Source organism: Rhineura floridana, chromosome 5, assembly GCF_030035675.1.
Source record: "Rhineura floridana isolate rRhiFlo1 chromosome 5, rRhiFlo1.hap2, whole genome shotgun sequence".
Taxonomy (NCBI): Eukaryota; Metazoa; Chordata; class Lepidosauria; order Squamata; family Rhineuridae; genus Rhineura; species Rhineura floridana.
Window position 1 is genome coordinate 28,850,518 of NC_084484.1, and position 27,323 is coordinate 28,877,840.

At 42.5% G+C, this 27,323-nt stretch overlaps 1 protein-coding gene across 1 annotated transcript; it reads left to right on the plus strand.

Annotated features, from left to right (window-relative positions):
• The first annotated feature begins 826 nt into the window (after positions 1-826).
• DCT (dopachrome tautomerase) lies at positions 827-25,918 on the plus strand. The gene is made up of 8 exons (XM_061629673.1): positions 827-1,139; positions 13,904-14,203; positions 16,948-17,048; positions 18,526-18,692; positions 20,530-20,709; positions 20,798-20,933; positions 24,579-24,780; positions 25,737-25,918. The coding sequence occupies exons 1-8, from the start codon at positions 827-829 to the stop codon at positions 25,916-25,918; spliced, it is 1,581 nt and encodes a 526-aa protein (XP_061485657.1).
• Positions 25,919-27,323: the final 1,405 nt, after the last annotated feature.

The following is a 27,323-nucleotide window of genomic DNA, read 5'->3' on the forward strand; positions in this document are numbered from 1 at the left end:
ACTAGGCAGACCGTATATATGGGGTGGGATTGCCAGTTCCTTCCCCGGCCTTTCTTTACCCCCCAGCATATGCCGGGTACTCATTTTACCGACCACGGATGGATGGAAGGCTGAGTGGACCTCAACAATGAAAAGCAATCTTAAAATATAATGCAGTTCCAGAAGAAGAAAGAAAAGAAAAATGCCATATGATAAAAGGAAGTGTAGGGAAGTGTAGGCAAGTGCAGCAGTTGCTGATTATTCATTTAAGGCTTTTATAGTAAATTACACACACTATTCTATCTATCTGTGCCACAAAGAAACTTGTATCCTGAAGCACTTTGCATGAACTCAGGTCAGTGCCAGCAGTTTTGTAAAGCACAAAAGAGAAAGCAAGAGAGAAGACAAGGAGAAGCAATCAAAGGCATTTTGTCTCCCTGACCCAGAGCCAAAGTCCTTCACATCTTCTCCGTATGCCTCTTTTTGCCCTTGATGTCATGTGCTAAACATGAGGGTTTGTAGAAAGCTAATCCTTCTAATTAAGGTCTGCTGCCCCCACGTATAAAGCCCCCAGCCACGGACTCTTGGCTAGCAACAAAGAACTAAATTGTCTGCCTTTTAACCACATTCAAGGAAATTTGACTCTAGGATTAAGCAAACACCCCAAATAAAAGTCTAATCTACTAGGCAGTGAGGAGGGGAAAGAAGAAGGGGAAAAAATACCCTCATTTGGTCATGCGAAATCCAGCTGGCTTGAGGCCGCTAATAAAATTATATTTCCGATATTCCATGCTGAGTTCACACAGGTTGAACAACAGGATTCAAGAAGTTCTGGAGTTTGACACTGATGTCTTTCCTGCTGCAATGGGGGCAGCTGATTTTCTGTGCTTTCTTAGGGTGCCTGAGTCCTTTTTGGCTTCCAGAGGCCATGGCACAATTCCCACAAGTGTGTATGACTGTGGAGAGGCTGCAGTCCAAGGAATGCTGCCCAGCTTTGGGATCTAATCCTGACAATGTGTGCGGTTCACAGCAAGGCAGGGGTGTCTGTGCAAAAGTGCTAGTCGACACCAGGCCCTGGAGTGGCCCCTATACCCTTCGCAACGTGGACGATCGGGAGCAATGGCCACTGAAGTTCTTCAACAGAAGTTGCCAGTGCACAGGTGAGAGGAGAAGAGAGGAAAGCTCTCTTATCCTTGGGAAAAGCCTGGAAGATTCCAGAGTATACTAGAAAGATTCTAGCAGAATCATAGGGTCTATCTACTTTGCGTGTGTTTCTAGTCTACTCAAACTTTTGCTGAAGCAAACTATGCTTTTTATATATATTTCACATTGGTATCCCAAATAGCTCTTATGGCATATTAACAACTCTTTCTGATGTTAATTCTCCCCTTTATTGATATTCTGAAAATGCCGTTACAGAGGCAGCAATAACATGGCTACAGGTACACATCTTTGTAATGTGTTCAGACCCAAGTCTGACATATATTATGATTAAAGGCAGGAGAGTCTTCTGGAGTTTTGCCAGATGCCTGTTTTAGGTAATATCCAACATTAAAAAGGCATCTGTAGCCACTTTTATACATTTGTTTGTGGATCTTATTATGTGTCAAGGGAGACACTAAAGGAAACGTACTGTTATACGTTCTCCATTTTCCAGAATGATAAAAAGCTCCAGGGGAATAACTACAGACTTTAGTTTCCCTTGGGTGGGAGACCGGTAAGGTTGTATGGCAGAGTATATTGAAAGCAACTAGAAATGATTACAGCAGAAAACAAATCCCAGAGAAAGTCCACGATCACCAAGGCCAACTAACACCCCCAGCCATCTTACAGATCCAAAATTCTCTTTCTCCTTCTCTAATGGTCTTTAAGTTCAAGCTGATAACTGGATCCAACTTTTCTCTGCCTCTTCTCCGAGCTCTGGGTGTCATATTCCAAAAGCTGGAAAGAGATTTCCAGCGATCATATCAGGAGACCATCACCATTTTAGCAGCCATTATTACACTGATAAAGAAATGGCCAACCAGCATCTATAACAATAAAGTAAAACAGCCAACAAAATAGTAACAAAAGCAGCATTAAAATGACCAAAAAGAGTAACAGGCAAAATTGAATATGGCAGTCCCTTTCCTTCCAAAGCTGCACTTCTTGGGTGTTTGAAAGACACTACTTGGAGGCAGATTTAGAACTACTGTAGTTACCAGCTTACTAACAGCAGTTAGGCAAATGGGAAAGAGAGCCAGTGTGGTCCAAGATCTCCTAAAATGTGTTTTAAGGGTTTTCTATGTCTCTCTCTCTCTCTCTTCTTTTTTACTGCCTGGTGTTTGCTTTGCTGATAATATTGATATACACGCAGGGGAAAGCTTTGCTCTGTTATGCTATAAACAGCGCTTTTTTGTCTTTGCCAAAAGTGGTTTGTCCATCCGAACACAAAGTGCTCTTAAAAGATGTCATGTAAGAACAGCGTATGCAGCTGTCTGAATGAAAATTTTGAGCTGACATATTTCTCATTTGGAAGCGTTTGTGTGTTCTGAATCAGATGCTTTGCCCAGAGGGAAAAAAAAAATAAAGAGCCAGGAAGATTTCTGTGTCCGTAAATGTTGTATTTCAATTGAGGTAAATTTGATTGCCAGGTGAATTAAACTCAGCTGAATTAAATTATTCATTACATTTAGCCTGAGGTCATCTGGAGAGCTTAATAGCCAAGTGGAGATTTAAACCTAGATTTCTCCATCTTAGACATATACCACCCTGGCTTGCCTGATGCAGTGGAAGATGGAATCATGGCTTTTTCCATCTCTTCAGCCCTGTGATCTACCCCTCTGACTCCACCACTTACACTGCACCATACCCAGAGTTCTATTTGTGATTGCAAGCAGGAGAGGAGGGAAACGACCGGACTATGCACGGCACATGCCTTGTCTCCTGCAGGGTTTGAGGAATTTTAAGGGCACAGTACATACCTCTGGGGTGCAATCTTTTATGTTACTTGTGATATACAGCTATGTCTTGCTGTCATCTAGTTTTTAAAGAAGGCTTATTGAATGTTGATGTTTGTATTTTAATTGTTTTTACGTAAACTGCTTACAGTGGGGCAGATTAGCTGAAAAATATACAAAAATTGCGCACTTTGTAATAAAAGCATGAAATTTGGCACAGAGCTTGCTTACTAAATAGTAAACAGATCTGGATATTGGAGCATCATTGATTTGGCTCCTGAAGATGATGGCAGCCATTTTTCAAAATGTTAGCCATGCACAAGTGCATCATAAAAGAAAATGAGGTTGAACCTATTTGTTGCATAATATATGTTATGTTTAAATGTTATACTGAGTAGTATTATCCAGTACCAACATTTTGCTCAAACATAGGTTACCCAGTGAGATGTACAACAAACCTATAAATTTATTCATTAATAGGCAAAAAAACCTTGCAGTTTAAGAACGTACCTATAGATCACAGATACTTCTATCAAACTTTAAAAAGCAGGGAAATTGGGCAGCTATAGTGAATGCACCAGGGGAGCAGGAGACCTGACCTCCTCTCTGAGATATTGTACTGCCCTACAAATTTGTCAAAATGCAAACACAATGTGGGTTGGTCTTTCACAGTCCAATCCACTTCCTGTGTAGCTTGGAAGAATTTGGTAAGATGTGCCTCTGAAGATTCAGCTCTCTTTGTATCACTTTTACTCAGCAGTATCTACATCTTGGTACTGTTTTGCATTTGTTTAAATTAATAAATACTTATGTTTTACACTGTAAGAGCTTTCCAACAATACAAAGGACATTCATATGTGTAGATCATTTGTTGATCCTTGTATCAAAGCGGGGTTCCAAAGCATAAAACTAAAATGAAGCAACACAGAGGCTTCTTTGTCATGGTCCAGTTTTATTAACTTTGAAATTTGTTTTCTTTAAATATTTCTTGGTTAAACAACTTTTAATTAAAAATAAAAACAATATTTTTTAGTGTCCATCTCCAAGTCTGAGTTGATTGTTGCAGTAAAACTTATTACATGTCATCTCTGAAAACATTCTCCTTCATAAAAACACATTGTAGTACATGGAAGTTCAGCCTTTTTGCAATTGCATCACTTCTTACAGTTCTTCTTGCAATTGCAGGATATCAAAGCTTGGCAGGTCTTAGCTGCTTCAGGCAAAGTCTTCCCAAGTGGCTCATAAATGCCATTGTACATTTTAGTCCAACCCCATTTAGTTGGTGCTGGAAGCTCTGATCTCGGTAGGATTATCTGTTCCCATACATGAGATCCTTGGTAGACAGCCCTCATAACATGTTCCTCTAAAGCTGCCCTTGTAGGTGGAATTAACTGCATATTGTTCTTCTTGGCAAACAACTTCTTTTTTGCTTTATCTATGTTAGTACTAGTGCTTGTTTGGTCATACAAAAGGATCACAAATCTTTCAGTGCAGGAAAAGACATCTTCTGGTATGATGCTTGGTGCTGGGGACACCTTCAGTAATGCATGTTAATTCTGGGAACATGGTCCAAATAAACCAGGCAGTTTTCTTACCATGTCTCTCAAAGCTTGCTACAGTGTCATATCCTGTTAGAGCATGAAACAAGGGCAATGCCTGAGCCTTCTGTGGTCCTAGACTAGCTGCCATTTCATGGGCTGCTAAGTACTGAAAATGCTTTCCAGTTCCAAATGTCAACCATAGCTCATTCTCATTCATAGCTCATAGATTGGTTGCAATCTCTGTGCAAAAGATACAGACAGTACCACAACATCTGTGTCAACTGTCTGAATGAGGACATTATGGTGCTCATGTTGTGTAGCTTGCAGCGCATGCAGAATCACACGACCGTCTGCTGCTTTATGAGTGCATGGTGAAGGAGATGCCAGGTGCTCCCGTGTTTATGTATGCAGAACTCCTTCACCATTAGTAATGACATGCTGCTTATCATTATGACTGAAAAGTTTGAGGGCACAGTCTGATAGGAACCTGAACAAATTGACCTTGTTGTTGTCCTCACATAGGAAGCACTGCCAATTTCCAGGTATGGACGCCTTTCCCACATTTTCTCCTCGCAGTATGCTTCAGAGAATCATCAGATCTAAGCTTTGTCATATTCTGTAGTTGTTTAGACACGTATGGAATGAATATGTCAGTGGCATGCTCATGAAAGGTCTTTGCAAATGTTTTCTAATAATAATTTTTGAAAATTAATGTTAAATAATTTAAAAAATAAAAGTGACATTAAATATATTTTTCTTTAAAGATGAAATTGAATTTGGTGGTCAGTTCGATCGCTGAGATCTTCTGCAGGAGCGGCTTTGGTTGTCCCCCAAGTTGGCCAGGCTCATTTAACATCGACATGAAATCGAGCCTTCAGTATCATCAGCCCAATTCTCTGGAATGCTCTACCAACAGAGATTCAGCAAGTGTCTTCTGTTTTAACTTTTAAGCGCCTGCTGAAAACCTGTTTTGCCAGGCTTATGCACACAATTAAGAACATGCTTTTTCCCACATCAATTGACTGTTGTTTTAATTGTATTTTTAATGTGTGTGTTTTTTTCTGTGGTGGTGGTGGCTTTTTTAAACATATTGTAAACCACTTTGATGTTTTTAATGAAATAGCAGTATACAAATATTTTTATAAATAAATAAATAAACGTCGGAAAATGGCTATCTTAGCCTTCAGAGGGTAAATTAACTGTGCCCCAATATCCAGACCTTTGAGCAATATAAATAGCTGTCTCTGTGCTTTTACCACAAAGTGAACAATAGGTTGGCTAAGCCACCCCACTAATGGAGATTTTTACTATGTTAAGCAGAGTGGTAAGCGGCGGTAACGCAGCCGAAGCTCTGCTCACGGCCGGAGTTCGATTCCAACAGAAGGAGGAAGTCGAATCCCTGGTAAAAGGGGTCGAGGTCCACTCAGCCTTCCATCCATCCGTTGTCGGTAAAATGAGTACCCGGCATATGCTGGGGGGTAAAGAAAGGCCGGGGAAGGAACTGGCAATCCCACCCCATATATACGGTCTGCCTAGCAAACATCGCAAGAAATCACCCTAAGAGTAGGAAACGACTCGCACTACAAGTGCGGGGACACCTTTACCTTTACGTTTAAGCAGTCCAGAATAAATAAAAGTGTAATGAGTTTGCGCGACACTTTCGTGATAAGATCATGAACATCCGCCGGGACCTTGACTCCATTATTGTAGCAGTTGATCCTAATGAGGTATCCAGAGCACAGTCTTGTCCTGTTTTATTGGATGAGTTTCAGTTGGTACAGCTCGAGGATGTGGACAAGGTGCTTGGACAGGTGCGGGCGACCACCTCTGCTCTGGATCCTTGCCCCTCATGGCTAATAAAAGCTAGCAGGAATGGAACAGCCGGCTGGGCCAAGGAGGTGATTAATGCCTCTTTACGAGAGGGAGTGGTCCCACCCTGCCTGAAACAGGCGGTGGTGAGACCGCTCCTAAAAAAATCCTCCTTGGACCCTGATAATTTGGACAACTATAGGCCAGTAGGAAATGTCCCATTCCTGGGCAAGGTTCTAGAGCGTGTGGTCGCTCGCCAACTCCAGGCTCTCTTGGATGAAACTGATTATCTAGACCCATTTCAATCAGGCTTTCGGCCGGGGTTTGGTACAGAAACGGCCTTGGTCGCCCTGTATGATGACCTCTGTCGGGAGAAAGACAGAGGAGTGTAACTCTGTTGGTTCTCCTTGATCTCTCAGCGGCGTTTGATACCATCGACCATGGTATCCTTCTGGAGCGACTTACGGATTTAGGAGTGGGAGGCACTGCTTGGCGGTGGCTCTGCTCCTATCTCGGGAATCGTCTCCAGAAGGTGATGCTGGGGGAACATTACTCGAGTCCCTGGGTACTCCAATATGGGGTCCCGCAGGGTTCAGTTCTGTCCCCCATGCTTTTTAATATCTATATGAAGCCGCTGGGTGAGGTCATCAGGAGTTTTGGAGTGCGTTTCCAGCAATATGCTGATGATACGCAGCTCTACTACTCCTTTTCATCTTCCTCTGGTGAGGCTGTTGATGTACTAGACCGCTGCCTGGCCGCGATAATGGGCTGGATGAGAGCTAATAAACTGAAACTCAATCCTAACAAGACTGAGATGCTGTTGGTGGGAGGACCCTCTGCCCAGATGGTTGATGTTCGACCTGTCCTAGATGGGGTTACACTCCCCCTAAAGGAACAGGTACGTAGTTTGGGGGTCTTATTAGATCCGCTCCTGTCACTTGAGGCTCAGGTAGCCTCGGTGGCACGGAATGCATTCTACCAGCTCCGGCTGGAAGCCCAACTACGACCCTATTTGAGCAAGGAGCATCTTGCCTCAGTTATCCATGCTATGGTAACCTCTAGATTGGACTACTGTAATGCACTCTACGTGGGGCTACCTATGAAGACGGTTCGGAAACTTCAGCTAGTGCAAAATGCTGCGGCCAGAGTTCTCACTGGGACAAAGAAATTTGACCATATAACACCTGTCCTGGCGCAGCTGCACTGGCTACCGATATGTTTCCGGGCCAGATTCAAAGTGTTGGTTCTTACCTATAAAGCCCTAAACGGCATCGGACCGCAATACCTGATGGAGCGCCTCTCTCGCTATGTACCTACCCGTTCACTATGCTCGACGTCGAAGGCCCTTCTCCGGGTCCCAACCCATAAAGAGGCCCGGAGATCAACAACTAGATCTAGGGCCTTCTTGGTGGTGGCCCCCGAACTATGGAATGCCCTCCCAGACGAGATACGCCTGGCGCCTTCTCTGTTATCTTTTCGGCGCCAGGTAAAAACTTACCTTTTCGCCCAGGCTTTTTAAATTTTGTAAATTTTTAAATATTTTAGTTTAACATTTTAAACTTAATATGATCTTAATTTAAATCTCAATGGCAATTTTATTAATGTTTTATAATTGTACTATATATATTTTTTTTTCCACACTTGCTCATATTTTAATTGTGATTTTATTTGTTGTACACCGCCCTGAGAGCTTTCTGCTATAGGGCGGTCTAGAAATGTAATTAAATAAATAAATAAAATAAAAAATGAATACATCTGCCATCATTCCCAGATTAAAATGGCACCACTGGCTAACTTTGATGGCAGACCCAAATCAGTGTTTGGCTTGATTCAGTATCTGCCAGAGCTCTTGCCTCAGCAGAAGGCCATTCCTGGCTGCTAGAGCTAGTTACTCCTTCTCTTCCTTACTGCTTGCCACTCACTTGCCTTTTCCCTCCCAGGCAAAGAAGTGAGCAGCAGTGATAAAGAGGAACAGCAACAGCAGCTGCCTCATGCTCACTCTCCTATACTGTGGGCAGGGCTGGTGCTATCATTAGGCCAACTAGGCAGCTGCCTAGGACGCAGACCTCACAGGGGCGCAGTACTGACCTTTGAGGGGCACAGTTTTATACAGATTCATTTTTTTTTAATGGTGCATCAACCCTACAAGAAACAGGTTCAAAGGACTGGAAGAACATTGGAGCAATTCTCTCTTCACATGAGAGGAATACTGACCATTTAGAAAACTATCAGACCTGGAGAGAACTTGAATTGCGCTTATCTAAAGGAAAAACAATTGATGATATTAACCAGCAGAAAATTAGGCAAGAAGAACAATATTAGCGACAAATCTTGGAATGCTTGATTGCTTTGGTCAGAGTTCTTGACATGAAAAACTTGACATTCCGTGGTACAACTGAAAAGTTGTACAGTGCTAGCAATGGAAATTTTTTGAAGTTTGTAGAATATCTAGCCCTTTTTGATCCTATCATGAATGAACATTAGAGCAGAGTTAAAGATCAAGAAACAATGGTTCACTACCTAGGAAAAGATATCCAAAATGAGCTTATACAGCTTCTAGCAGGTGCTATAAAGCAGAAAATTTTAGCACATGCAAACTTAGCCACATACCACTCAATTATTCTGGACTGCACACCTGATGTCATATTGAACAAATGACAATGATTGTACGTTATGTTGATGTAATCAAAACATCAGATAATGAGATGTCTGAGCCTGAGGTTATCATAAGAGAACATTTCTTGGGATTTGTTCCACTAAAGGAGACTCTACAGGTGCTTTTATGAGAGAACTCTTCTTGGACAGCTTGAGCAAATGGGATTACCAATTGAGAATCTGCATCGTCAAGGTTATGATAATGGGAGTAACATGAAAGGCAAAGAAAATGGTGTACAAAAGAGAGTCCTGGACATAAACCCACGTGCCTTTTTTGTGCCCTGCAATGCACACTCTTTAAACTTGGTAGTCAATGATGCCACTAAGTGTTGTCTGGAAGCAACTAGTTTCTTCAACAGATAGTTCAACTTCAATAGTTCAACAGATCTATAATTATTTCTCTGCATCAACTCAGCATTGGCAAATTCTAACTAGCCATGTATCAGACTTAGGGATAACTGTTAAGCCATTGAGTGAAACAAGATGGGAGAGTCAGATCGATGCTTTGAAACCACTGAGATATCATCTTGGTAGTATATATGATGCTTTAATAGAGATCTTTGGTGACACAAGCCTGAAAGGTTTATCTGGAAATGCATCCCAAATCCCTCGCTGATGCAATTGGTAAGTTCAAGTTTGTGGTATCCCTTGTTACATGGTACAACATCCTTTTTGAAGTCAATCTTACAAGCAAGCTACTACAAAATAAGGAAGCTGATTTAAATTCAGCTACAAGCCAATTGCAAGTAACCAAGAATTACCTTGTGGGCTGCAGGTGTGATGAGGGTTTTCAACAAGTTTTGATAGATGCTACTGAGATTACAAAGGAGCTAGAAATACTACCAAACTTTGAGACAGAACAGGTTAGAAAAAGGAGAAACGGCAGTTTGAGTATGAGGCCCAAGAAGAGGCACCGCAAGATCCAAAGCAGAAATTCAAAGTAGGTTTCTACTATGCTGTCTTAGACATGGCCGTACAATCTGTTGAAGGGAAATCCAACAGCTACAACAATATAGTTCCCTATTTTGCTTCCTGTATGATATATACAGTATCAACAAAAAATCTACTGAAGATGTACTTAAGGCCTGCAAGAATTTGGAAAGATCATTGATGCACAACGGAAACAAAGATATTGATGCTGAAGATCTGTGCTGTGAACTTACAGCAATAGCTTGAAGACTTCCAAAGTCTATGCCGCCACAAGGAGTACTTCTCTTCATACTACAACAAAAACTCCTGGATAATGTGCCTAATGTTTCTGTTGCTCTAAGGATCCTTCTCACATTTCCAGTGTCAGTGGCAAATGGTGAACGCAGTTTCTCAAAGCTCAAACTTATAAAAACTTACATACGCTCAACAATGTTGCAAAAGAGACAAGTTGGCTTGGCGACTATATCAATTGAACATGCCCAAGCATCAGCACTTGACCTGAAGGAATTGGTAACAAAATTTGCAAAGGAAAAGGCACGCAAAGTGAGATTTTGATGTGCTTGAAAGTGAAACTATTAAGAGACTTAAATTTTAACATCACAATTCACAAGATTATTCAAAATGATCTGTGTGCTAAAACATTTTCTTTTGTATTTGAGAAAGATAATCAAATATTGTTGTATTACTTATTGCAATTTAAAATAAATTTAACAGTTTCAATTTTGTGCTTTTCATTTTTTCTACAAGACATCTGTTTTTGAAAATTGAAGTTAGCAAATTTTTTTTTAGGAGTGCAAGTAGTTAGCTTTGCCTAGGGCGCAAAATAGCCTGGCACCGGCACTGACTGTGGGAGATGGTAAGCAAACTCAGGGTGAGCATCCGTCTCTTCCTCATCACTGCTTGATTGCCCTTTCCTTCATTTTAATAAAGGATGGGTGGGTGAGCGAGTGGCAGCATCAAGGAAGAAGAGGAGCACCTAGCACACATTCACTCACTTGCATGCTCTCAGTTGGCTCCAGGCCAAGGGAGAGGTGGAGAAGCTCTCTATGAGAAGGCTACTAGTCACAGCCACACCATATATTTAAAGCACATGGCTTTATGCAAAGAATCCTGGGAACTGTAGTTTCCCCCCTCACAGAGCTACAATTCCTAGCGCCTTTAACAAACTACTGCCCACAGGTTCCTTTGGGGAAGCCATGTGCTTTAAATGGATTGATCAGTAGACTGATGGCTGTACATTACCTCCAGGTGGAACACTGTCTCTGAATACCAGGTGTTGTAGAACAACAGCAGGAGAGCCCTATTGTGCTCATGTCCTGTTGGGCAACTGGTGGGTCACTATGGGGAACAGGATGTTGGACTGGATAGTCCTTTGGTTTGATCTAGCAGGGCTCTCATGTTCTTAAGGCACTCATATTTGGAGGGGGTCTAGAGAGGGCATCTCATCCATAGACTCCCCAAATCTGGAGCTGGCACTGATTGCAAGTAAGCTTCATATATAACCAGAATCAAAGGATGGAGCCAGATGGCAAGTTGATACTTTAGATCACAAAGTTTTCAGTTCTCCAAGCTGTGGGGCTTTTACACCTCATCAAGCAACACATGCTCTCTCTGTTTTCATTTGTGGGATACTTTCAGTAGTGTAGTAGCAAATTCAGAAGTGCAGGGTCCTTTCATGTTGATGACAGCCATACCCCCTCCTTGCTTTTTTTGCTGTGGGATTGAGAATGAGATCCTTGTTAATGCCTGAGAACCAATAAGCATGAAAGAGGAGCATGCTAGCCCTGAGAAGAGTCTTCTCAATGGCTGACTTGCCTCCGTTCACTCAGATTGGCTCCAATCAGCAGGAAAGAGGCATGTTAGAAGACTCTTGTCAGTGGCCAACACACTCCCCTTTCATGCTGATTGACTTGTAGGATGCTGGAGACATTGGGACCCTGCTCCCCAAAAAATAAAGGGTCTAAGACCCCCCCAAGACCCCCCAAGACTACACCCCTGGATACTCTTGAATTTACAGCAAGTGCCCTTTCCAGATGCAGTAAAAGAGTTGCTGACATGAGTTGCCTGCAGCACTACTTGAAACAATTCCTGTTTCTCATTATGCTTACTAGAAGAGTGTAAGTTATGTTACGCTTTATTTCTATGCTGCCTTTTGCCAAAAAAAGCCCCCAAGGTGGCTCACAAAGAATATGCACAAATATAAAATACAAGTAAGGGGCAAAACACAATACAACGTACAAAAATGTAAGACAACAAAGTCTTAGCATTTAAAAACAAGCGAAAAGCCACATGCACTCATTTTCCTGGCAGAGTCCCCAGAAAGATGTCCAGGGTGAAGAATTCTTGCTTGCTGGAACTGGCTCACCCCCTGCTGCCCCCTGCACAACTTGTGGCCCATCGGCCATGTATGGTTGCCCAGCAAAGCCTTGTTAGATCACCTGTTTGTTTTTTGTTTCCTGACTAGGAGATTACAAAACAAGGTACGCAGCTGATGGTCTGCCTTGAGCTAGGTGGGACACACGTAGTGCAAGCCTAATGTAGATAGATCATCACCCTAGCTGGATTCCTAAGTGAATGAGGGCAGGTATGTTATGTGTGCCTTCAATGCTACGAGTTGCAATTAACGATATATTAAAAAGCAGCGGATGAGTAGAATTACTGAGCTACTTTTATTAGAACTACTCTGTGCAGTGGACTTTGCTCCTACTTATAGCTATGGTATTATAAATCAGGAGTAATTGAATATGAAGGCTGGACCTATTCTTGTTTTCTTCTGTTAATACTTCTTGTGAGCGTTTATTGTGTGAATGTGTTACTGATTTAGGGCAGAGGTCATGAATGCAATTACAAGCAATTACCAGCCATTATTGCTCTTAGATGGCTCGTTCTATAATGCATCTTTTACGTTTTCTTTGTATGTTGAGATGAGCCAGTGAATCCTTGCTTTAAGAGCTGTTCTTTTTTCTGAAGCTAGATCTCATGGAAAAGGGCTCTCTAAAATGTCAGAATTGTCAAAGGGCAAAGCAGGCCCGCCAATATTGTATCATTTTATTTAACAGTGATATAACTTTATATATAAAACTGCTGACATAACTGACTCCATGTTCTCAACTGCAAGGTGTGAGCCTGTGCATAGAGAGCTATGCAGGCCATAGGCTGCCCTTTGCAAATGTCACACCAAATGTCCAGACATAGGGGAGGAGGAAGGATGGCATAGCTCATGGGGTCGGGGCCAGCAGGCATGGTCCCATTTCCTGCCACACCTTTATTTATTACTATTATTATTATTTATTAAATTTACATCTTGCCCTTCTTCCTAGTAGGAGCCCAGGGCGGCAACGCCTTTAGTGTACACATGGAGGTGACCATCTGAAAGTGGCCCACAGGCTGGCTAGGAAATTCAGTAAGACTAAGTCAGAAAAAAAGGTGTGACATTCAAGCTGACTTGTGTCCCAGAGTTTTGTACCATTTAAATTGGCATCAGTCAGGTCAAAGAAGTGAATTTTTTATAATACAATGGAAGCAGGCTCGGGTCCTTCAACACACAATAGGCTATGGCAGTGTCGTGGTACAACACAGCCTTTTATCAGTTTAGCTTTAAATGTTTTTCATTGCTGCCACTAGCCCTCTTTAAGGACTGTCACAAATGAGTATTGTATAGCCACTTTTAGACAATAAAGAGATTCTGTTAATCCGTTTTCATCTCTGGCATTCATTAAGCGGGCTAAGGCAACCCTTGGCCTAGGCTGAAGTGGGCCTAAGTTGCCAGTCTGCAGGGATTCCCATTCCTGCAGAGAACGATCTATGTGTACATCCACTATTATGCAGGTAGTCTTCTGAATGATGCCGATTGCACTTTAGGGGCATGGCTGAAGCACAGGGGGCAGGATTGTCCCATCATTAAAAAAAGCCCTTCACATGTTTGATACCAAATGCTTCAACCCTCCTCCTAATCACACAGGTTTGTGGGGGCATCTGCTTCTATGGGCTTTTGTTTTTCTGCTTATTCATAATATTCTGTGGCATAAATGATGCTGTCTTGTAATCCAGGAAACTTTGCTGGCTACCATTGCGGGGACTGCAAATTTGGCTGGGCAGGGCCCAACTGTGATGAAAAGAAGCCTCTGGTTGTCCGGAAGAACATCCATGCCTTGACCGAGGAAGAGCGAGAACAATTCTTGGATGCTCTCAACCGTGCCAAGACCACTGTTCAACCAGACTATGTGATTGCTACCCAGCATTGGCTGAGTCTGCTCGGTCCCAGTGGAAGTGACCCGCAAGTTGCAAATTGCAGCATTTATAACTACTATGTGTGGCTTCATTATTACTCCGTCAGAGCCACTCTGTTAGGTTGGTGCTTTCCATTATCGGGGGCTAGAATATAAAAAGATGAAATGCATACTGCAGGAGTATAAACAGGCATACGCACATAAATCCATGGTAGATAACGAGCCCTATGTTCCACAGCCCTATACTATCAACACAGGGTTTTACTGTGCATCTGGTGCTATTTGCATCCCCTTTTAATCCGCATGGTTCACATGACGTTACTGGCAAACAGAGGCTATCACACAGTTCCCCCCCTGTAAATCCGTACTAATCCAATCCTTTGATAATCCAAAAGGGAAGGAAACAAGTCTCCACTCCATATCTCTAGTGCTTGCAGATGGTTTGCTCCGATGCTTTAGGTGGGTGTGTCAGTTGTTTCCCTCTCCACACCCACTCCCTCTTCCTCCCTTCTTTCATTTCATTTCTTGTGGGCTGAAGAGAAACTTCCGCTTCTCTCTCCCGTTCTGCAATTTTTTTTTTATGTTGCTGCAAACGGTGCCTTTATTTTCTCCTCCCCCAGCACAAAAGCATAACACTGCTCAAACAAAGGTTTGAATTTCAGCTGTATTGTACCAGTGAAAATACAAATGATTGCACTTCTGGGTTTGTTTTTTTAAAAATGAAACTTACTGGTAGAACAAACTGAGCATGCTCGGTTGCCTGGTAAACAGAGGGAGTGGAAATATTAAATTAGAGGGCATAATCTTTAGGAAACTGTGTGATTGATGCTTCCCCTCAAGTGTGACTAGAAGTGCAGCTGGCATTGATCCCTTACTACAGATGGTGGAAACAGAAAACAGAGGTAAAAACAGCGTCTTTAGCACAAAGTTATGCTCCCATGTGGATAAGCCCATAGTCAGTGGAACATTTCCAACACAATGAGTGGTATTCAATGCTAGTCCTACTCAGAGTAAACCCACTGAAGTTAACAGACATGACTGACTTAGGTTAATTAATTTCAGTGGGTCTGGTCTTAGGACTTAGTTGAATATAACCCAGTGTATACAATTTGTTTAGAGATTGTAGAGAACTTGTTCTCACATTCTCCTCTTCTGGGAACAAGAATAATTGCTTTTGCAAAGAGACCACTTAAGAATAGAATGGGCAGCTGATCAGAAACTATGTCCCAGGCTGGTCTGGTGTCTTTAACAGCATCTTGATTTAGAGAAACCAACGGGAAGAACCGCATAGCATAGGGATAGCTGTTACTTGCAAAACTGCAGTGACGACATAGGAACAGGGGCTGATTAAAAAAAAGATGGCAACCTTAAAAAAATTGCCACATTCTTTACTATATATCCAGGGTGACTAACCTGTGGCCCTCGAGATGTAGGTCTACAACTCCTATCAGCTCCAGTTAGCATGGCCACATGGTCAGGGATGATGGGAGTGAGTAACTGAAGATCTCATTCCATGCATCTTATGAAGTGGACAATTGTTCACAAAAGCTTATGCCAAATCATTGTTAGTCTTTAAGGTGCCACAAGATTATTGGTTGGTTTTGCAATTGACTAACATGGCTATTCTTCTGGAAAAGAATTGCAGTGAAAGGGCCACAGGTTAGCTGCTTTCCCTAGGAGCTTTGGATTGCTATAAAATTAAGATTGTTGTAATTATTGTAATAGCCTCGCGGTGGGGTGGTAGAGTTTATACTGGCATTTGCATGTTGCATTACATGGCATTTCCAGACTGTCGCTCTTTTCGGGTGGGATTCAAACACCAGCAAATTCAAGTTGATTGGGAGGTCTTGCGCAGCAGATCCACTTCCTCAAAAAGATTGGCCTTCTTGCAATAAGGAAAGTGACAGGGTGGAATAGCACTTGCTTTGAAGCAATGCCATCTAACCTCCCCACAAACAAATCAGGATGAATGCTCATTAAACAGATCATCTGGAAGATTAATTATTTTATATTGTTTGGACATTTTTAAATCATTTTTTAAATGACACACTAAAGAACAATATCAGAGATGTAGAAGTATGCTCAGAAATGCTCTGGAATTCCATTCCTGTGTCTAAAACATAACAGTTTACATAGTATTACTGTTCTTATAGTCACTTTTGGTCAAAAATGGAAAGTTTTACAATCTAACTTTCAATGGAAAGCATGTAGAGTTTTCAGCACAGGATAAAAGGAAAGAGTGATGTCACTCTGCGTCCACAGAGATGTCTATGTGTCCACAGACATTCAGATGCCAATGGCAGCTCAATTGGTACCTCCATGTTCTAGAACCCAGGGAAAGCACACCCTAAGCATTAAGGTGGATAGGCACATAGGAAGTGCCTCCTGCTGAAGCAGACCATTGGTCCATCTAGGTCTATATTGCCTACTGGCAGCAGTCCTCCAAGGGTTTAGGCAGGAGTCCCTCCCTGTCCTACCTGGACATATCGGGGATTGAATGTGGGACTTTCTGCATGCAAAGCAGCTGCTCTACCCTGAGCCACGACCTTTTCCCAAGGTAAGAATACACCCAGGACGCGCATCCTTTGAGATGTATGCCTACCTCAAAGGCAGACACAGTAGTGCCTGGCCTAATCCAGATCCCAAACGTACGGGAGTCAACTAGTGGGCTGAATAGAAAGAATTTTAGAATGTGCTATAGGAAGGGGTCCCTTTCTGTTGCAGCTCTAGGTATTATTGGGGACAACAAAAGGCACAGCTTTCCCGTTTATAACAAGGCACGGTAGCAATGACAAAAAATGTTTTTTATCCAATTTGCTGGAGGAGATGGCCTCCTTCTCATTTTGATTCCGTTTTAATCCACAGGACCAGGACGTCCCTTCACAGCAATGGACTTCTCCCATCAAGGACCCGCCTTTGTTAGTTGGCATAGATACCACTTGCTGCAGCTGGAAAGAGATTTGCAGGTTAGCAGAAGCACTCACCTGTGTACATTTGAAAGATGCAACTCCCCCCCCCCCAGCAACATTGCTGGAGGGGGGATTCTCAACATAATATAGGAAATGTGTGAAGATGTTCCTGAGAAAAGAGAGTAATACGACAAAGGAGTTGGAGCATTCATGTAGTGCTCATATCTGCTGCATAGACTGGGAAAGGGATCAGTTGAGGTGGAGGTTGTTACACAGGGAGTAATCTATCCAAGACCGCCTTGTCCTCCAGTAACCCTCCCTGACCCAGTGTGACTCTACAGCAAGTCGGAAAAGCCATCTTTTTGAGGTTTTGCGCGTGGTTCAACAGATGGCATTGCTCACTTTTGCTAAGGGCAAATGAGCAGAGGCCCCAGTCTGCACTATACAGTTAAAGCAGTATCATATCACAGTCATGGCTTCTCCCAAAGAATCCTGGAAATGGTACTTTGTGAAGGGTGCTGAGAGTTGTTAGGAGACTCCTATTCCCCCCACACAGCTACAATTCCCAGAGTTCCCTGGGAAGAGGGATTGATTGTTAAACCGCTGTGGGAATTGTAGCTCAGTGAGGGGAATAGGGGTCTCCTGACAACACTCAGTACCCATCACAAACTACAGTACCTAGGATAGTTTGCCAGGGGGGAGGAGCCATGGCTGTTAAAGTGATATGATTCTGCTTTAAAGGTATAGTGCAGATGGGGCCGCTCCAAATTGTAGAAATTTTAAACTATTTTTCTCCACAGCTTTAAAAAAAGATTGGAAAGAAACTGTTTTCTCAATGTCTTTTAATTAAAATGTTTGTATAAAATAAACAGCCTTACAGGTTGGATCCCAAGGACTTTAGTCCCATTAATATCAATTGGACAAGTTGGTCATGAATTCCCACTGACTCCAATTGGACTGAAACATGACTACCTTTTCTCTGTACGCAACCCTAAAATTATAGGCATTTGAATAAACACTCCTGAGAAAAGGCCCTGATGCCTCCCATACCAATTCTTTTCTCTCTGATTTGCTCAAATGGCAATATTCTAAGCAAAGCTGTTCAGAACAGTGCATCTGTCCTATTTGTTTTTCCTCCTTCTAATACTTCAGAGTTGATGGGCGTTGTTCAGGACAACAGATGAGAAAAAGAAAAGGAAAAGAGGAGGGGGAATCACACCAGTCCTTTTCAGCCTTCCAGGCCAATTGCTGTGGGAAGAGCTGTGCCCTGATTTGATTGGTTGTTTGGTGGCCAATTGGGACTGACTTTCTAGCTGATATAGCATATCTACCTGTAGAGATGTCCACATTTCTGTGGGAATAGGGGTGGTCTGAATCTGATAAACGAAAGCTATCATTTTGGCACGTATTACAAAGAAGTTATATGGGTTTTGTCAAGTTGTGAAAATAATTTTAAAAAGTGTTGTATGCACCACTGCAAAGAACTAATACAAAGGCATTTTATACCCCCCCATCTTCCCCCTCCCATGTTTAGCGGATGATTGGGAATGATTCCTTCGCATTGCCTTATTGGAATTTCGCTACAGGCGGAAATGAATGTGATGTGTGCACTGATCAGCTTCTTGGAGCATCGAGTCCAGACAACCCAAACCTAATAAGTCAGAATTCAAGGTTTTCACAATGGGAGATAGTATGCAATAGGTAACAAAAGTTGGAGGACATTGAGATATTGGGAATTAATAGCCAGCTTTTTAACTATTTTTTTTAGGGATGTCAAGAAATTAAAGAATGCTTAGCTGATTAAATATCTGCCTTTTAATTCATTTATTCATTGGATTTAAATTAGTGTTATATCAAAACCTCAATACAGGTGTCATTTTAAATTACTGAAGGAAGTGTAAGATAACTTCTACTTTAATACATAATAGCATACACCAAGAGTTGGTTCAGATGTAATGCTAAACTATGGTTTGGTGTTATATGAATGAGTCCCAGGCTTATGTACTCCCTCCTTTCCCTACAGCACAGCTGCAATTAACTGTGGTTTGTTGTTATGCCCAGTCTGTGGTTAATCTCCCCTGTGGTTTAGGAAATTAAGCCAAGACCAAAAACCACTTGGCTTGTTTTCCTAAACTGTAGCTAAGACTATCCACAGTTTGTTTGGGTTCAGATATAACAGCAAACCTCAGCTGGTTGAAAATGGACATAAAACCTTCTGAGGAACTCTCAAGTCAGGCTTACACACATATGTATGAATGTAGCCAACTGTTTCAAGAAAAGCCTATTTTTACTTTTTGAGTCTGATTTATCCCCTTCCTTGCATATGACTCTAAGATCAAATCTTCATTGGGGACTGTGATGTTCCTGCTTATAGTGTAAATATGGTAAGTGCTGTTTATATAGAAGACATATGGTAAGTGGAGTGAAAGAGGAGGGGGGAGTACATGAGCAGTAGAATGCTGGATGATTGGCTGAGCATTTGAGTGGCTGGGAGTATAAATGGAAGAATGACAGTTGAATCTGGGTGGATGTTAGTAGGGTGGAGAAGAAGGTGTTTGGTGGTGGATGTTGGGAGTGTGGAGAAAGAGATGTTTGAGGGTGGAGGTCAGGAGTGTGGAGAAAGAGGGAGCTGGAGTTCTGATTAATAATAAGTCAAGTACAAAACAGGAATAGATGAAACCATACGCTTGTGAAACATTCTAAAACTAATCTTGTTATTTCTGATATTTAATAAATACTTATTTGGTTTACCAAAGGCCCGATCCTTGGCTGGGGGATATACATACCAGAAGGGAGGGCAAGGTAATTACCAAGGCTGAACAGAAACAGTATCTAATGGTGGCAGCGGTGAAGGGAGGAATAATAACCATTCAAGTATCCAGAGCAACCCAGAGTTGTATGCGTTATCTATAAAGATACAAGGGGGTTGGGAACAGCGTAAGCACGCAGTCACAAAAGTAACCAGCTAGAGAGAGACTCAGGCAAAGTCTCTGGAAGTATTGGTTATAGGACGTGACTGGTGGTGCTGCCTAGCAGGGGGATCTAGTGAGATCTGTGCTAGAGCGGAGTGAGAAACCATATAAAGGACGGTCCGGACTGGTGGTGTCCCTGGTGGTGCCTAGTGAAAGGCAGTAGCCACAAGCAGGTGGGAACCTGACAGGGAGAACCAGGGAAGGACGTCACAGGGACCTCTCACACCCCTCCCCTGCCAGCACGTGGCCATGCACAGTGCAATGCGTCTGGCCAGTGTCTCCAATGAGAGGCCTGTTCGTCCCTCCTGTTATGAAGATCTAGCACTTCATACCTCCTCAGGTCCCAGGTGTGCAAACGCTTCATGTATGGATGATCAACATTTGCTCCAATAATGATTCAACAAAAGCATGAATGTGACTAATCTTCCAATTAAAATCAAGCTGATTAATCTTCCAATTAAAATCAAGGAAAGCTTACAGTCCATCTTGTTCATGTTATAAATTAGCGACAACTAAGCTTAGCACAAAATCAAATCTGTTTCATGTCTCTCTATTTTAAACCCAAGTTTGGACGACTATAACAGTCTGGTTATACTTTGTAATGGGTCCAACGAAGGGCTTCTGCAGAGGAACCCATTTAGCAAAGTTGGAGATCGGCTACCGACCATGGAAGATGTTCAAAACTGCCTCTCTCTTCAAGACTTTGATAAGCCACCTTACTTTTGGAATTCTACTTTTAGCTTCAGGTTGGTTCTTTGGGTTTTATAGATTGCTTTGTAGAACAATGGAAAGTGTGAGATGGTAACACTTTGTGATGCTTGTCCTCTGCCACAGGAATACTCTGGAAGGCTTTGATAAATCTGATGGAACCCTGGAGGCACCAGTAGTGAGCCTTCATAACTTGGTTCACTCTGTCTTGAATGGAACTAATGCCTTCCCTCATTCTGCAGCTAATGATCCCGTCTTTGTGGTACGTTCTTGTTTTCTTATCAGTTCCCTTAAAGTCCTCAAAACCAAATGTACCTATTTGCAGTGGCAGCTGGTGGCTTCATGTCAGTGGGGCAGTGGAATCTGCTCCGGGTTTTAGTCCAAACTTTGAAAGAGCTCTCCGAGGTGCTGCTTCTTGAAGGTTCAGACTAAAACTGTGGAGCCCCCACCTGCCACTGCCTATATGGGAACATTTCCCAGTAGGACTTCTGCACATGAGAACAACATTATGTCTTCTCTTGATTATTTGGTATTCCTGCTGATACTTTTCACCATATAGGAAGAAATTTTTATTTTATTTTATTTTACTGGAGGGAAGAATCGCTCCCGTTAAATGTAGGAAAGCATCTTAACATAGGAGCGTACGCAGCTACCTTATACTGAATCAGACCATTGGTTCTTCTAGCTCTATATTGTCTGCATACACTTGCAAGCAGCTCTCCAAGACTTCAAACAGGGCAAGGTCTCTCTCCGCCCAACCTGGAGATGCCAGGATTGAACCTGGAACCCCCTGCATGCAAAGCAGATGGGATACCACTGAGCAACAGCCTCTTTCTCTGCACAGAGTGATAGTTTTGCTAATGCCCTATGGCTCCATCCCATGCAGCTCCAGTATCCAGTGGAAATCACATGGCCTGGGCAGATATTGTTTTAGGGCTCATCTACAGGGCAGTTTACTGTGTGTTTGGTGTTACTCGCATCACCTTTAAATTTGCATGGTTCACATGACATTACTGGCAAACAGAAGCTATCATGTAATTTCCCTGCTGTAAATCCATACTAACCCAATCCACTGATGATACGAAAAGGGAAGAAAAATCTTCACTCCATTTCTCTAGTGCTTGCTGACACTTTGCTCCGATGCTGTTAGGTGGGTGTGTCAATTGTTCCCTCTCCACATCCACTCCCTCCTCCTCCCTTCATTCATTTTATTTCCTGTAGGCTGACAAACAACTTCCGGTTGCTGTCCTCCATTCTGCTGGCCTTTTATATGTTTCTGTAAATGGTCCCTTTATTGTCTTTTCCCCCTAATTTGTGCACAAAAGCATAACACTGCTCAAACAAAGATTTGTATTTCAGCTTTATCCTACCAGGGAAAATACTTATATTCACACTTGCAGTTTTTTGTTTTTAAACGAACCTAGTGCAGCTGGTAGAACAGACTGAGCATGCTCAGTCACTTTAGCAACCAGAGGGAGTGGAAATGTATAATTAGAGGGCGGAGCCACAAGGAAAAAGTGAGACTAATCCTCTCCAGAGGAATGCCTGCTTGTGTGAATGGGAAAAAGCTATTGGCAGCTAACATTGAGCAGGAACCACAGATGATGCAAATGAAAAGCTAAGATAAAAGAAGTGTATTTCCTATGAAGAAATGCTCCCATGTAGATCAGCCCTGAGTCTGTTAAAGCAACCATAGCCAAGGTACCTAGTAAATGTTTGTATCCAATGGTCTGTGTGCCAGAAGGCATATGCCTTATTTTACGTAACAGAATGGCCAAAGTGATTAAAGTATTGGACTTCAGATTCAATCAGTGGGTTGTATCCAACATAGCACTACGTCAGGATCCCATCAGTTCAAGGATTACCACAAGGAAAACAAGGAAATAATAGTCCAGTCAAATCATTCAAACACCGAAGAGTGATAGATGAGTTTTTAGAAAGAGAAAACAAAATCTGGCTCATCATTTTAATGATAAAATGTTTACAGCTCCTGTTTGTTCTGAAGACAAGAGTGCCCCACTGTACAACTTACCATATCCCCTGCATTGGAAGATAGAAACAGATAAGGAAGAAGTAATATTTCATAAACCTGCTCAATGTAGGACACCTTGGAAGCTTTTCTATTCATGCACAAGATCTTTCTTCAGTGTTCTGGGGGCATAAAGGAGTGTGTGGGCTCCCCCTGGTGGTTTAATTAAAGCTTGATTCCCACACCTGTAGTAATAATCACGCAAATAGAAGAACTACATGGAAAAACTTGTAGGGAATGTTAGAACTTTCCTTGATTGTAGTAGAATTCTGTAACAATGCCTAAGGAAAGAAGCAACACATGGGTTCCTTCATGATAAGTTTTAAAAGAATGGTTGATACCCAAAGAAAAAAGGCAGATTTTCATTCTCTTTGGCCCAGAAGGCACAAAATGCTAGTTTCAGTTTGGCTGGTGTCTCAATAGAGCTACCAGAATTCCATGTAAAATGTCCTGAACTCCACTGGGATCTAAATATAACAAATAAGACTAATAAATCTGGTTTATAATCTGGTTAGCAATATATAAATATATGTGTAGATTATCTAGAGGCTGTGTTTGAGATGCACATTTTAGTTTTCTTTCCAAACGCATCCTCTAGATAATCTACACGTATATTTATATATTGCTAAACCAGAGCACAGCTATTTCTTAAATTGACAAGTTGAAATAAAAGCAAACATTATTATGGTTTCATTTACTTTTACTCTTGAATCTTGGTGCCTTTTCTGCCATTCCAAAGCACCCCAGGCAGTAATAGCCAGAACTGCTGACTGCATTAAGACAGGCCTAGCTATCAGGGAACGTGTGGCCCTCCAGATATAGGACTTCAGCTCCCATCAGCCCCAGCCAGCATGGCCATTCATCAGGGATGATGGGAGTTGTAGCCCAGCAACATTTGAAATATATTGTGAAACTCGTCTCTCATTCAACACCAAAACAAATATTTTTCTTCTGACCAGAAAGCTGGTATAATAGGCCAGCGTAAGTGGATTGCTGTAGATGCCATTTGTGCTGTGCTAGAGTTGCTACTACAACTTTGTAGTATGGTAACCTTGTCCTTCCTCTTGCATTTTGATGAATGGGGACCTTGCATTCATATTACCAGACGACTGGGCTTTATGGGCCTTTTGTATGACTGGTACACCAAGCAGCCTGAATTCAGAAAAGCAAGAAAATTGACTAAGTGGCCGTCCAACTTGTGCAAAGGTCTCCTGGATTGGTGAACATTTTGGTTACCAGAAGCCACCGGAATTTGTTAGTCTGGTATATTTGCCACCCAAATAGGATCTATGGATGGGGAAACTGTGGCTGCTGGACTCCAGCTTTCATCACATTCCTGGCCATTGGCAGGACTGGCTGATGGGATTCCACAACCTCTGGAGAGCCGCAGATTCTTCGCCCCTAGGTCTGTAGAACCTGAAGCGAATTCCAGAACTGGAACTTTGGAAGAATTCTGAGTAGAAAATCAGGGTCTGCTAACCTCTTTGCAGAGTGAAAATGAGTGGTTCTGCCCATCTCTATAACCCATAAAAGTTCACTCTTTACAATGGAGGAATGCTAGACTTTATATAGAGAGACATATATATAATTGCAATTTCATTAAAGAAAAAAAAGAAACCAAAAAGTAAAGAAAAAAACCATCAGCTCACTTTAACAGTACATTGAAACGTCAATACATCCATTTTAGCTTACACGCAAAGATCAATATATGACATCCAAATATGCATCTAGGCAAAGTTGGTTTTTATAGAAAGTATGCTTAAGTTGCAAAATGGCGGGTATTTGCCCTTCCAGGCTCTATGTGGGCTAGTTATTTGTTTTCCTCATAGCATGATCATAGTCATGTGAGTTTAAGATCTGTGTGGATTGAATTTCCAGGTCCTACATTCCTTTACGGATGCCATTTTTGATGAATGGATTAAACGCTTTCACCCGTCTGACAGTGTGTGGCCTGAAGAACTGGCACCCATTGGCCACAACCGGATGTTCAACATGGTGCCTTTTTTCCCTCCTGTCACCAACAAGGAAATGTTTCTAACTGCAGAAGAACTTGGCTACAGCTATGCCATTGACCTGCCTGGTAACATATATATGGCTTTCTGAGTTACAGTGCAATTTAAGCTTGTAAGATCTCAGCATTGCGTTATGTGCTAGTTATTGCAGTGTGCCTGTGGCAGCCTTAGCCAGCCCAACACCCTCCAGAGGTTTTGAACTACAATTCCTACCAGCCCCCTGCCAGCCCAGCCATTAAACATCAATTGAAGTGTTGCCATTTATGGCAGTGGTCTAGGGATTTCGTGTAGCAGAGTGCTGGACTCAGACTGCAGAGACCCAGGTTCAGGTCCCGGCTTTGGCCTGTTCACGCACTCTCAAATTCACCTAACTTGCAAGGTTGTTGTGAGGATAAAATGGGTGGCTGGAGAAAGATGTCTGCCTCCCTAACCTGCTTGGAGAAAGGGCAGGATAACCTTGCCATTAAAAAAATCCATCTGTTTGCCTTGAATTAGAGAAAGCTTAGCCATGCCATTGTTTCAACAGCACATGCTTTTCCCATTGAAATGAATAGGACTGGATCATGGGCAGGGTCTCCAGTCCAGAACTATATATAGCATATGTATGAAATGGAGCTTTTGACTTTTTATTTTGAACAGCAGCAATCTTACGCTGTACCAGAAGCTGTTTCTGACTCTCTGTCTCGGGGCTGTCCCTAGCCTACTCCCCTTCCCTAGTCACAGCTGTCACCAGCCCTGCTTTGCACTCATCTCGAGTGTTTTTGTCTGCCTGAATGTCTCCTTCCTCTTGGTTACCTGGAAGGAGGCCAGAGAGGGGTGTGTGAGTGTGTGTAGAAACTCGCCTGCTGTACCAAGGTAAAATTCCCATTGATTACTCTGCCCGTTTTGCCTCTGGCCCCACCCACCACTGGCATATGGCCCCCAGAAGGTTGCCCAGAAGAGAAGGTGGCCCTCAGGCTGTGGAAGGTTCCCTATCCCTGCATTATTGCAATGTTGTAACTGTTGTTCTTTACTGCCTTTACAGAATCAGCTGAAGAGGCCCGTGCTTGGGCTATTACGGTTGGATCCACCATCGGAGGAGCTCTGATTGCTTTAGTTGTGCTGGTCCTTCTGCTTGTCCTCTTCCAGCGCAGGAGACACCGGAGAGGATTTGAACCTCTACTAAACGCAAGGTTCACTGTGAAGAAATACAGCGAAGAAGCCTAAAGAGGGTGGGAGCTTTTTGCAATCTACCATGCTTGAGTAGTTCAGTTGGTTAGCATTTCCCATTTGTTGATTTAGCAGCTTCAGAGGGAACAATGCCTGCCCTGGACGGCTTATGCTTGTACAACCTGTTCACCTAAGTACCCATTTCCTTCTGATTTGGGGTCATCACACACACCTTCACCCTACAGAAGGACAATTGGTGATCCTGGGTGCAGATCCCAATCCGCATTTCTTGGCTTACAGCTGGTTGGTTCTCCCAGAATGTAAAGCTGTGTGCTCAGATACAGCAGGAAGGAATCCTCGATACCTTTCCTGATCTCTGTGAAGTCGATTTGCCTACCATTAGCCCAGCATTGCCCTGAAAGGTTTCTCCTAGGTGTCATAGATGGAGGACATCAAGGCTGCTCATCTAGGTACGCAAACAGAGGAAAAGAGTTGATGCATGCACACATTCAGAATATGCCTTGTTATAAGCACGCGCAATACTGATATCCCCATAACCTGAATGTGCTAATCAGAGGGGTAATGCCACTGGGATTGCCTAACGACTTATCTGGACTGCTGTTTTAACATTTATTTAGCACAGTGAGCTAAGTGCCGTACAGAACATGCCCACGGTGCTTAAAAGCCTGAGTAAAATTGTTATTACTGCCTTTCTATATTTTTAACTGTCTCTGAGTGTTTTATGTTGTGCTTTGCAAGATTCAAGTGACATGTTCTGTTTACATTAAGACTGTGAGTAGTCTTAACTACTAACTGCTGATTCCACAGCCCCATGCATGCACAAGTGGACTCTGATGCACGCTTGTATGCTCACTGCCACCAAACCGGTGATCATCGCTGTCAGCTTTGATGCACTAATCACCTGTTGGAGAGCACAAGACAAATTGGCTTCAGTGGGTCTCTTTCCTCCATCCTGTCTCCAAAAGTGATTACTATTTGGTTTTATCCCAGCCTTTCTCACAGGAGCTCACAATGACGCACGTCGGTCATTCTCTCCCCACCCATTTTATCCTCACAACAACCCTGTGAGGTAGGTTAGGCTGAGGGTTGATGATTGGCCCAAGGTCGCCCAGTGAGCTTCATGGCTGAGAAGGTTTTTGAACTTAAGTCTCTCTGGTCTTAGCCAAATACTCTAACTACACTACATCTATTGGGTGCCCAATATGAGTTTGGGCATGCATTTACAATCATGATCCAGCAGGACCTAGTTTCTGTGTGCGGCTAGTCATTGCTCAAGTTTGGTTTGCTTAACTGCATGAACGTATATTTTTTAAATTGTGCTATGATTTCTGAATTAAATCCTTGACTAACACATAGAGCATTTGTACATTGAAACCCAATGAAATGTGGCTAACTCATTGCCATGTGTAGCCATAAATCTAGACCTGGATTTCCGTTGCTT